The 13,339-nt window shown below is 42.2% G+C and overlaps 2 protein-coding genes across 3 annotated transcripts in view; one reads left to right on the forward strand and one right to left on the reverse strand.

Moving 5' to 3' along the window:
• LOC149213269 (uncharacterized) overlaps nt 1-13,339 on the reverse strand; it is a 287,782-nt gene that overhangs the window by 24,778 nt on the left and 249,665 nt on the right. The window lies entirely within an intron of this gene.
• On the forward strand, nt 10,100-12,733 carry LOC149213270 (uncharacterized). Its single transcript, XM_089393111.1, has 2 exons — nt 10,100-12,414; nt 12,539-12,733. The coding sequence occupies exons 1-2, from the start codon at nt 10,210-10,212 to the stop codon at nt 12,731-12,733; spliced, it is 2,400 nt and encodes a 799-aa protein (XP_089249237.1). The 5' UTR covers nt 10,100-10,209.

The following is a 13,339-nucleotide window of genomic DNA, read 5'->3' on the forward strand; positions in this document are numbered from 1 at the left end:
AAGCGCTAAGACTGTGCTTCCATCGACTAGTCAAATGCCCGAGCCACCTGTGTATGGCTTCAAACGACTACCATTTACTTTTCCTAGGAAGAGTTCGCCATTTAGGGAAATTCCAGGATGTATTATATGTACCTGACCTCAAAAAGAACCTGGTGTCCATCTCGGTAATGGAAGACAAAGGCTACAAGGTGACCTTCAGCAATGGCAAGGTACATCTATGGTTAAAGATGCCTTTACTCTTGGGTTTCGAGTTGATTCATTATATTAGGTTAGTGGAAGTCCGCTAGGTGTCATGTCTTGTGACACATCTCTTCAGTTCGAACTTTGGCATCGGAGGTTTGCCCACCTTCATTATAAATCTCTACCCGATGTAAGACAAAGGGTGACAGGGATGCTCGAACTCCAAGTAGAGAAAGAAGGTGTATGTCTGAGATGTGTCGAAGGAAAGCTCAAAAGGGGACCATTCCCCTCAAGCCAAAGCAAGACCTCCGATATATTACAGTTGGTTCACTCAGACATATCTGGTATGATACCTGTGAACTCCTTGGGAGGATATTCATATTATACTTTTACAGATGACTATTCTCGAAAGACTTGGATATACTTCTTGAAAAAGAAGGATGAAGTATTCTCTTGGTTTTGACACTTCAAAGCCTTGATCAAGAATCAAACCGAAAAGAAGATCAAGATCTTAAGGACTGATAATGGGACTAAATATGAATCTAACGAGTTTCATGACTTTTGTAAAGAGGCTGGCATTAAGAGGGAGACTACTACACCATATACTCCTGAACAGAATGGTGTGGCGGAAAGGAAGAACCGTACGATTGTGGAAGTTGTCTGTGCCATGCTCCATGATCAAAGACTTCCGAAGTTTCTATGGGCCGAAGCTGCAAACATCGCCGTATATGTACAAAACCGATGCCCTCATCAAGCATTGGGTTCCAAGACTCCTGAAGAAATGTTCACCGGTAAGAAACCTGACATATCTCATTTTAGAATTTTTGGAATCCCTGTATATTTTTATGTGCCAAAAGAGAAAAGGAATAAATTGGGTGCATCTAGAAAGAAAGGAATCTTCGTGGGCTGTGGTGAAAATACTAAGGGCTATAGAATCTATGTAGCCGATCAAAGGGAAGTCATGATTAGTCATGATGTCACCTTTGATGAAGATATGGCTCTCAGCAAGATGAACAATCTTCCTACAGTGAGGAGCTCTCAAGAAGCTGACACCAGGGAACCGAAAGAAAAAGAGTATGACGAGATATTTGCACCTGTTGCCAGATATACCACCATCCGCTCGATCATAGCCCTTGTGGCTTCACTAGGATGGAAACTACATCAAATGGATGTTAAGACCGCATTCTTGCATGGTTCGATCAAAGAAGAGGTCTACGTGGAGCAACCCAAAGGATTTGAGATTTATGATCAAAAATCTCATGTGTGCAAGTTGAAGAAGGCCCTCTATGGGCTAAAGCAAGCACCCCGAGCATGGTATGAGAGGATCGATAGCTACTTGATGAAGCCGAGATTCACTAGGAGTGAAGCCAATCCCAACCTTTAGTTTAAGGTAGAAAATGACAAGCCTCTCATACTAGTGTTGTATGTTGACGACCTCTTTCTAACAGGTGCAGACCCTCTCAATCACAAATGTAAGAGGGAGTTGGCTTCTGAATTTGAAATGAAGGACCTAGGACTGATGCACTCTTTGCTAAGACTTTAAGTCTAGCAGAAGCCAGAAGGAATTTTCCTATCTCAAAGAAAATATGTGGTGAATATACTGGAAAGATTCGGAATGGTGGACTGCAAACCCGTAACTACCCGGATGGAGCTTAACTTTAAGAAGTTAAGCGGTAGTGTTGTCGGACCTGTTTTACAAAATGCTACAAAGTATCGACAGCTCGTCAAAGCATTGATGTTCTTAGTGAACTCAAGTCCAAATATATGCTTTGCAATCAACACTTTGAGCCAACATATGGTTGAGTATCGTCACTCACATTGGATTGGTTCTAAGAATCTGCTGAGAGATCTTCGTGGCACAATCACTCATGGATTAAGATACACTGCCGGAAATGTGAGACTACTTGGATATATTGATGTTGATTGGGCAGGCAGTGTGGTGGATCGTAAGAGTACTTCCGAGTGATGTTTCTCCTTGGGATCTGCTTCGATATCCTAGATGAGTAGAAAGCAGAAGTCGGTGGCTTTGAGCACCGCCGAGGTAGAGTATATTGCTACTAGCATGACCACCTGTGAGGCAATCTGGTTACGAAAGCTCTTCAGTGAGCTGTTTGAATTTACATTGGATCCCACTATGATCCTGTGTGATAACCAGCATGGGATTCGTTTAACAGAGAATCCCGTATTTCATGATCGCTCCAAGCATATCGATATCAGGTACCACTATATTCGAGATATGGTGCAGCGGGAAGCTATAAGGCTCCAGCATATCGGTACACGTGAACAGGTCGCTGACATTCAGACAAAGCCCCTAGGAAAATTCAAATTTCTGACATTCCGAGAACGGCTTGGTGTCGTTCAAAGACCCTCTAATGAGGGTCTTGTATGATGTATTGAGCTTTGGGAGCTCCGAGCGAGGCGTGGGGTACTTCTTGGAGCGACATTTGACCATAGGGTGACTCACCATCTCGTGGTGGTGTACGTGTACAGGGAAAAAGAATCAAACTTTTCCTGTGATACCCCGTGGCGATTATGTAGCAGCATGATTAGTTCTCCTGTGAGGTCTGGATGATGTGTTCTCCATGACGATTATGTAGCAGGATGATTAGTTCTCCTGTGAGGTCTGGATGATGTGTTATCCATGACAATTATGTAATAGAATGATTAGTTCTCCTATGAGGTCTGGATGATGTGTTCTCCATGACGATTATGTAGCAGGATGATTAGTTCTCCTGTGAGGTCTAGATGATATGTTCTTCATGACGATTGTGTAGCAGGATGATTAGTTCTCCTATGAGGCCTGCATGATGTGCTCTCCATGGCGAATGTGGACAGGATGATTCGCTCTCCTGTGGAAAAGATGATTAGCTCTCTTGTGGGACAGGATGATTCGCTCTCCTGTGGACAAGATTGATTAGTTCCATTGTCGAGGCATCCTACCCATGCAGTTTGGGACTCATGAGAAGTACCTCTCATCTGATTAATGAGTAGGGAAATGAGGATAGGGACCATAGTAGTACCGATGGACGCATCGTTGTATCTACAGTACTCCCTATGCTAGGATGACCTTCATTGATCTGGCATCAATGATACTGGTCTAGGACCAATGGTAGGACTTGTACCCACTATGACGCTGACTTCAGGTCGGTTGAGACTAGTCTGGGACCAGTGGTACATACTCTAAGACTGACTTCGGGTCAATGGAAGACTGGTCTGGGGCCAGTGGTAGGAGTGGTACCTACTGTGACCCTGACTTAGAGTCGGTTGAGACTAGTCTGGGACCAGTCGTACACACTCTAAGGCTGACTTTGAGTCAATGGAGGATGATACTGGTCTGGGACTAGTGGTAGGAGTTGTACCCACTATGACACTGACTTCGGGTCGATTGAGACTAGTTTGGGACCAGTGGTACACACTCTGAGATTGACTTTGAGTCAGTATGATACATCCTCGATCATTTCTTCTTCTTCATAATTTGGACAAAGCAAAGCTGAGCAGAACAAAGCAGAGCAAAGCAGATCAGAACAGGGCAGAACACAATAGAGCAGAGCAGAGCAGGCAGGATAGAGCAATGTTTTACGACTCCGACTCCGACTCGGCCGAGGATCGACTCCGACTCGGTAATGACTCGGCCGACTCGATTTCAATGACTCGGTCGTTGTAAAAAATACATTAAATATTTATTTTTTTATAAAAAAACATAATTTTAAATATTTTAAACATAATTTTAAAGATTTTCATTCATGTTTCCAAACACACAGCATTATAATATAGATGGAAGACAACATATGATCAAAGTAGGCTCATGAACCAATCCATTATATCAAAATGGTACCCAATGGCAATACATAGTCAACTGTCATACATGATCAAAGACTCAAAACAAAATACAAATAACCAAGGAGGCTAGAAATGGCCTCTACAACAAAAGTAAACTGTGATGGTGACCAGACTCCAATACTAGTACTACTGGCTAGTAGCTACTGCCAGAGGAGCCAAGATCATCTCGACCAATCTCTGGATCATCATCATCAGAGTCAGACAAGGGGCCCCATGGCTCCTCCTCATCATCATCGTCTCCAACTGCAACTGTAGAAGTGGTGCCAGTACCACTAGCAGGTTGTGCAGCAGATGCAAGCTGAGATAGAGTAGATATGCGGCTGCGCTTCTGTCGTGGCTGAGCAGAGGAAGCACCTACAACTGGAGTCCTACTCCTTGCTGGCTGTGAGACTGAGGCTGGTGTATTGGGATCTGCATTCAACTGAACAGGCTGAAGTGGATGTTCAAGTTCATCAAGATCCTCATCAGGATCAAACTCTGGTGGACGACTCTCCACTACCCAATCTGATGTTGGATCAATGTCTTCCAACACAATGGGATCTGAATCAGGTCTTTTGTTCAGCAATTGGTTCCGTCTGAGCCGAAGGTTGTATTGGACAAAAACTAGATCATTCAACCGTTTTTGCTCCAAACGGTTTCTCTTCTTTGTGTGAATCCTCTCAAAGACAGACCAATTGCGCTCACACCCAGATGCACTGCAAGTTTGACTCAAAATACGAATTGCAAACCTTTGCAATTGAGGGCACTGGCCACCAAAGGCCTCCCACCATTGTGCTGCAAAAAACATAGGAGTGTAATGAATTATGAGTTAGATGAAGGCTGAAGCTCAACAAAATTACAAATTATATCTAACTTTCAAATTATAAATGATTTAACAAACTTTAATAAAAAAAAGTAAAACTGTAAAACCATTAAGAAATTGAAAATTGAAATTTTTGTTTACCTGGCTCATCTGCTTCTCTTGCAATCTTTGCTAGGTTCTTCCCAAAGGTACCTGTTGCATTGCTGAAAGATGTGACTTGTTGATGTATCTCCAGCTGATCAGACTCCGATGGGATCATGCGTTCAATGTAATCAACCAGTCCATCTCTGACCTCCCCCCTCAAAGGTCCTGACTCCTTAGCTTTATAATGATACCGTGGGTTCAAAAAATACCCAGCTGCATGTATAGGGCGATGGAGTTGATTGTTCCATCTTTCATCAATGATTGCCCAAATGGGCCCATACTTTGCCACTCTATCCTTGTATGCTATCTTTATTTGCTCCTTTGCTTGATCCATAGCCTCATAAATGAAGCCCATAGCCAACCTTTCCCCATCCACCAACCGCAACACCTTAACTAGTGGCTCAGCAAGCTTCACAATCTCTGCTGCCTTTCTCCAAAAAGTTTCATCATGGACTTTCCTTTTCAATTCTTTGCCTTCTGGTTTGTTAGACCAATTGCTTTGATTCCATTCATCACTGGAAAACATCTTTTGCAAGTTTCTATGTTGGGAAAGCATAGATTGCAATGTCAAAAAATGTGTAGCAAATCTAGTGATGGCAAGCCTAATAATATCCTTGCCTCCAATGTGTTTCCTCATGAGACTCAAAACCAGTGTATGATTGTAGATAAATTTTGTTATGCTTTTGGCATTATCTACAGTGTTTCTGACCCAATCTAATTTTCCAATATCCTCAAGCATGAGGTCTATGCAATGTGCAGTGCATGGGGTCGAAAAGATGGTCTTGTGTTTTTCCTCTAACAGTTTACCAGCAAGAACATAGTTAGAGGCATTGTCTGTGATGATTTGAACAAAATTAGCCACCCCTACCTCCTCAATAACCTCATCCAATAGCTGAAACAACAAGTGGCCATCTTTTACCTTATCAGATGCATCAACTGATTTTAAAAACATGGTTCCCTGTGGGCAGAAGACAAGAAATTTTATGATGGTACGATTTCTTTGATCAGTCCATCCATTTGACATGATGGTACACCCTGTTCTTGCCCATGAGTCCCTGAACTCTTGCAAATACTCATTAATGGATTGAATTTCTTTCTGCAAACGAAAACCCCTTAGCTCTTGCATAGTAGGGCCTTTGAAGCCTTTTCCAGCAGCATGTATGGCATCAAACATAGGCTCATAATATGGTGAACGAGCAGCATTAAAGGGGATATCAGCATCATACCACCATCTAGCTATGTAGTCACAAGTAGTCTCCCTCAATTCTTTCTTCCAATGGTCATCTAAAGTGGGCTGAATTTGACCTTTACTAACTTCAGGACCATGTGCATCTGATGGAGAGGAGGGAGTGAAATAACTTTTGATAGTCACATCACCCTTTGTCAAATTCATTCTACCCTTTCCCTTATCTTGAACAGAACCAAAAGAGGGAGGAACATAACGGAAAGGGTTGGATGCCTCAGTTTGAGGGATAGAGGAAGAACCCTCAAAATCATAGTGGGGGTTGGTAGCCATCATTCTTTGTATCTCCCTCTTCCTCCCAATTTCAGCCTGTATCTCTTTTTGCCTAGCCTTATCTTCTTTAAATTTCTCAAAGCTGGCCAACAAATTCTTTCTAATCTCCTCAATTTCTGATGAGGGACATGCGGTAATTTGGCCTTTAATCCCTGCCAAGTGTTGTTTCAGCCTATTAATCCCCCCAGGACCTTCCTTAATTTTCCTATGGCAAAATTTGCAATGCATCTGACTATCAACCATTTCAACATATGCCCAAGCAGGATCTTTTGCTCTAGGTGCCATTTTTTGACTAGGAAAACAATCTGAAAATGAAAAAAAAATAAAAAAAATTGATTCAATGTTCATTTATTTGACAAAAAACACTCTCTAAGCTTTCTTGATATGCACCTAAAATTTACTAAGCAAAAACTGATTTATAGAGGTGGAAAAAAATACCTCCACGCACAAACTGCCTCCTCAAGCTTGCTCCAAGAATCAGCTCCTCAATGCTGCTCCAAATGGTTGCCCAAGAAGCTCCTCACTCCAGCTACAATGCCCTCCAAGACTCCTCACTGCTGCTCCAAAACAAGCTCAAGAACTGCTCACTAATTCTCAAAGAAGACTCTCACTCAAATGCATAAGACTGCTGTGAGTGAATGAGAGCATCTGGCTGTCTTAAATAGGGTTTGGGAGGGGGAAATGGACCCCAAAAGCATTTAACAAATTACAATTACCCTTTAGAATCCATTAACTGCATTTAACTTTTGCAAAAATCACATAAAAAGTGAAATTTTATTAGCTGTTACACTGCCCAGCCGTCCCTACATTGACTCGACCGAGTCATAACGGACCCGGCCGGGTTGACCGAGTCACATATGACTCGGTCGAGTCATTGGATGACTCGGTCGAGTCATATGTGACTCGGTCAACCGAGCCGGGTTGCACACCGTTTCATTGCCCAGGCCATTGACTTGGTTCGACTCGGCCGAGTCGGAGTCGATTCGGCCGTTTTGTAAAACAGTGGGATAGAGCAGAGCAGAGTAGGGGTCAAGTTGTACAGGGTAATGCATTTGATGGATGAATAGTAGCGACCAACAGACAGATTACAGATGGAGTTCTCCCTAGTTGAGAGGGAGTGTTAAAATTGGAAACTAGGGCCAAAATCCATGTGGGCCATCTTATTCATGGCTGATAATATTCTTATTAGATTCCTCTCGTCGATAGGTGTAGGATTGATCTAAAGATCATCTGATTCCTATAAGTATTTATGGAGATATGAATTTATTTTGATTATGGAATAATTATCAAGCCAACCAGTAACTCATGTAGGCTCAGAAGCCCAATGGTCGCATCTATTCAATCATCAACAGTGGTGTATAAATACAGGAGGTCCTTTTTTCATTTGGACACACTCATCTCATCACATCTCTCTCTCTCTCTCCTGCGCAGAAAAGAGGCTCTTCTCCTACTGCGCAGAAAGAGACTCTTCTCTCACATGTGTGGAAGGAAGGACGCAGATTTAAGGTTGCAACTGCAGATCAGAAGTTTGACCAACGTTGACCATCTTTCTCCCTCTCTAAACAACGTTGTAGGTGGATCTGACTCTCCTCAGAAGGCCACATTTTTTGGTGAAGGAATCAAGCCGATCCGACGGTCAGTTTGCAAGATATTGTTTGCAAGATATTGTCTGCCCTAGTTTACCGTTGATGTCGGTGATGCCAGTTATGCCAGTGATGCTGATGTCGGTGATGCCGATGATGCCTGTGATGCCGATGATGTCAATGATGTCGGTGATGCCGATGCCACTGATCTAGGGTTTGTTGCTGCTGATGTAAATCAGATTTATGTACTATTTCTCTCTGCTGAATTATTGTAGATAAAGGAAGATTTGATCAAAGGGTTTCCCCACATTGGGGTTTGTCCCTGGCTAGCCGCCGCATCTTGTGTCTCTTGTCTTGGCTTGTTTTTTGTCGATCGTTTAATGTTCTATCTGCACTTTACTTTATGTACATGTGATTGCTAATATGTGGATAATAATAAGAAAGATAAGTAAACTGCTATAAGCATAGAACATACCATAACTTAACAATTCCATAAGGCACTAGTATCAATCGTTTAAATTTAATCAAATCCTATAAGTCTTGCTAAATCTTAATCAAGTACTTGGTCGCTTCATTGTGTCTCCCGAACTAGTTGGTTCCCACCTAGTTCTCCTTCATTCCATTTCCGTAGGGTCTACCCCCTTAGTGTGTTGTAGGGAGACAACTTAAACGGAGAAATTGGGGATGCCGTTGTCGTGGTGCCTAGACATTTTGTGCGGCAACAGACCCAATTGGAGGCTATTTCAGGGGCCGTCCATACTTGCACAGGCCAACAGTGTGGACAGCCAATAAGCAGTGCCAGCAGGCCAAAAAGAGAACATTTGATTTGCAGAGGGAGAAAAATCTCTCCCATAAATTTTGCCAAATTATTTGCCAGAGGCTTGCTAGTAAAGCATCCAGATTATTGTACTCAGATTTTTCCTACTTCATAGTAAAATAACCCACATTTGCTACACTGGCTTTTCCTTCGGGTTTTTTCCAGGGACATTAGTCCAAAATAACTGTGTCAATTGTGTACATGAATTTCTCAGTTCCAGTTTAATTTTCCGTGGTATATTTTTATTTTTGGTGAAGATTGCAATTGTAAGTTTATCAATATTTGCTGTAACAATAAATAAACTGCAGAACAGTTTGGAGATAAATTTGCAGTAATTGCAATCAAAGAATTTTTGACAAACACTGCTTGTATTTCTTGGAAGGTTTGCTTCATCCAAAGAACCTGAGTACATCATGTTGTTGCTGCAATATATTATACTTTTGTTGTAGACATGGATACTGAAGATTGCTTCTTGCTCAACCAAGATAGTAAACAATCATCCTAGTAGAAGGCTGCTCTACTTGTACTTCTTTTGTCATCTATACTTGCTGGTGACTCTACATCTGCGTAAGCTACCAGTGTCAATTCCTTTCAGACACCATAGTCCAAAGCAGGGTTGCAGGAATCGCCCCCCCCCCGCCGGATCCAAACCCGGAACCGCGGATCGGAGCGAAGCGTCCCGGAATCCAAGTTGGAAGCGCGGATCGGAGGAGGAGGTGGCGCGGATCCGTTTAAAAAATGCGATTCCTGGCATTTTGGGTTGCGGCCGCCCGGAACCGCGGATCGGAGGGCGGTTCGGGCACGGGGTGGCGCCACGCTTCCGGCCCGGAACCGCACGCCACCCGCACGCCACCCAGGCGCTTCCGGATGCAACCCCGCGGCAGCGGATTTTTAATTTATTTTTTTTAAATTTGTTTTAACATGTAACTTAACTAGCATGAGGGGGTGGGTTAGGTGAGTTTAGGGTGAGTCTAGGGTGACTTTAGAAAAGAATAAAGCCCCCATTCTCTTCTCATTTTCTCACTTTGAGTTTATGAGAGTTGGAGAAGAGAAGAGAGGAGAGGAGAAGAGAAGAGAGGAAAGGAGAGGAGAAGAGAGGAGAGCTTGGAGGAGTGAAGAAGGAGGAGCTAGGAGAAGGAGGAGGAGCTTGGAGCAAGAGCTTGGAGGACTTCATCTACAAGAGCTAAAGAGGTAAGTTCAAACCCCAAACTCCCTTGTTTTTTTGAAAAAAAAATTGTATTTTTCTCCTCCCTCTCCTACTCTTTCCCATTGTTTCTACTTGCTCCTTTATTTACAGGTTGTCCACCACCTATATCCATATTCCAAGATGGTGTTCTTTTGGCTTCTATGTATCATTCCACTCTTGGTTTTAATGATGGCAAGGGTGAGGAATAGAGGGGAAGAGGAAGGGGATGAACTTGGTCCTAATAGTAGTGACCCAATGTATGATGAGGAGGAAGGGTTTGAAGAGGAAGGGGATGAACTTGAAGAGGACACTGAAGCACAAGATGGGAAAGGTACATCAAATCCCTTGTGGAACTATGTGACCAAACTTGAAGGGGGAAAGGGTGGTGGATCTTACAAATGGATGTGCCCTCATGATTGTCATGGAGGAAAACCATATACGGGTTCATATACCCGTCTGAGGAGGCATCTTTGTGGGGTGCTAGAGAGTGATGAAAAAAAGGGTTCTGTGGGGGTAGCCATTTGCCCAAAAATTTCAAGTGAACAAAGACAAAAATACATCAAAATAGAGATGGCTGCACAACAAAAAAACAAGAAACAAAAAACTCATTCAGAATCAAGTGCAAACTCTAAATTTGGTAGTTGCCCATCTCCTCATGGTACTTCTGCAACCTCTGGAGGTAGAAAAACAATAGGGGATTTCCTTAATGTTTCTGGGAGGGATGATGTGGATGGAAAGGTAGTCCGTTTTCTTTGTGCTTGCGGTGTACCATTCAATGTGCTTCGCTCTCCCTATTGGCATGACATGGTAAAGGCCATCAATGAAGCCCCAAAAGGATACAAGGCCCCCAACTATGAGAAAGCTAGAACAGTGTTATTAGAAAGAGAAAAAGCTAAGGTTCAAAGAGCTTTGACACGTTTTACACATGAGTGGGTGGATTATGGGGTATCCATTGTATCAGATGGGTGGACAAATATTAGAAACCAACATTTGATAAATGTTCTTGGTGTTTCTTCTAAGGGTGCAGTATTTATTGCATGTCATGACTCCTCCTCCATCAGTGCAACTGCACAAAACATTGCAGATCTCCTATTGAAATCAATCAAAGATGTTGGTCCGAATAATGTGGTTCAAGTGATCACAGATAATGCAGCAAATTGTAAGGCAGCAGGAAAAATTATTGAGCGTACTCATCCACACATCTTTTGGTCTGGGTGCCTGGTTCACACATTGAACCTTTTGATGCATGATATTGTGAAACACAAAGAATGTGGGTGGATTGCTGAGGTTTACAGGAAAGGGAAGCAACTCATTAAATTCATCACAGGGCATACAAGGGTAAACTACTTCTATGGCACTTACTCCAAGTTGCAATTGCTTAAAATTGCAAAGACAAGATTTGCTAGTTATTACCTCACCTTTAGGCGGCTAGTGAAGGTGAGACAAGCTTTAACTAATCTGGTGTGTGCTGAAACATGGGATGAAATTAACCAGTGTACAGATGGTGCTACTGCTAATGTAGTCAAGGACACTGTTCTTGACACTTACTTTTGGTCACAGGTTAAATATGTTTTGCAATTCACCAAACCAATTTATTACATGATCAAGTTTGCAGATTCAGATCGACCAGTAATTGGGGAGGTGTATGAGCAAATGGATAGCATGTTGGGGCAGATTAAAGACATTGTTGAGCCTAGAGATACCACCTTGTACAATTATATTCGTGAAGAGGTGGAAAAGCGATGGGATATGCTAAATGTTCCATTGCATGCATTAGCATATGTTTTGACACCTAGGTACTATCATCCATCATGGCTTTCAAAACCAGCACCTGGGGGGGGAAGCAGGAAAAAACCACACCAAGATAAAGAGGTTCACGAAAAATATATGGCTGCATTGAGTAGATTAATCCCTGATAATGAGGAGGCTGCATTGGTACGGAGACAGGTGAGCAACTATACGCTCAACACTGGTCCATTTGGGAGCATGCATTCAATTGAAGATCGAGAGCATTTTTCTGCTCTTGAGTGGTGGAACATGCATGGAGGGCCTACTCCACTTCTACAGAGTTTGGCATTGCGGGTGCTATCACAGGTGGTAAACACTTCTTCTGCAGAGAGGTGTTGGAGCTCTTATTCTTTCATCCACAGTGTTAAAAGGAACAGGTTGAGTTTAGACCGGGCAGAGAGCTTGGTTTATGTTCATTACAACTTGCGATTGTTGTCCCATTACTGTGAAGATGCAAAGTCTAATAAAGACTTGTTGACTTGGGACAAGCATCCAGAGGAGCCCAATTTGGAGGATGGAGTGTTGCAACTAGAGCAATTAGAGGATGCTCTTATCCAGGTATGTCCATTGTGGTATGAATTTTCCAATTTTCCCTTATAAAGCATTTCTCTAATTCATGTTTTCAATTTTTTTGTTAACTAGTGTTTTTTTTTTTTTGCATGAATTTTTTGAGCGATTCTAGGATGATGATGACCGTGTTGATATGCCACCACCCCCACCCCCATCTGGTCCTAGGTTCCATGGTTCAACACCAACAGCAGGGGGTTCTTCTTCATCAGTTCCAGTGCCACGACTTACACAGGGACCATTTTCTTCATTGCCACCATGTGGAGGCACGCCATCACGTTCTATTCGTGGTGGAAGGAGGAGAGATTAGTAGATATATTCACAATCTACTTCTTTTTGTCATAGTCTATAGATTACTCATTAGACTTGTAGACTTGTGAATTTGAATTTTGAACCTTTTTGGCTTGGCGGTGACCAAGTGACATATTTTGTAAACATTATTATTTGAATTTTGGACATGACAAATGTTGACAGTTGCTCACTTGCTAGATAAATCATAATATGCTCTATGTTTTATGTTTTATAATATGCTTAAATGTTTTATGTTTTATAATATGCTTAAAAATTTGATGTATGTTTGTAATAGCTAGAATATAGATGATTGTTGTACATACTAGTAACTACAATGGAATCATGGATGCCATATCTATCTTGATTTATGCAAAAATATGCATGTTTTCATGTCTTCTACAATTAATTTGGTATTTGGGATGTTTGTTTTGAGTATAAATGCAAAAAAATATATAAAAATATATATATATATAGCAGACGCTTCCGCGGACGCTTCGCTCCCTAGATTTTTGGAAAATGACGCTTCCGCGCTTCGCGCTTCCGCTTCGCTCCCGCTTCGTGCAACATTGGTCCAAAGTCTGTTGTTCCTTTGAGATATCTGAAGATCCTTTTCACTACTAAAACA

This window comes from Pinus tabuliformis, chromosome 1_1 (genome assembly GCF_031772625.1).
Source record: "Pinus tabuliformis cultivar Carrire ecotype Pingquan chromosome 1_1, CPIR1, whole genome shotgun sequence".
NCBI lineage: Eukaryota > Viridiplantae > Streptophyta > Pinopsida > Pinales > Pinaceae > Pinus > Pinus tabuliformis.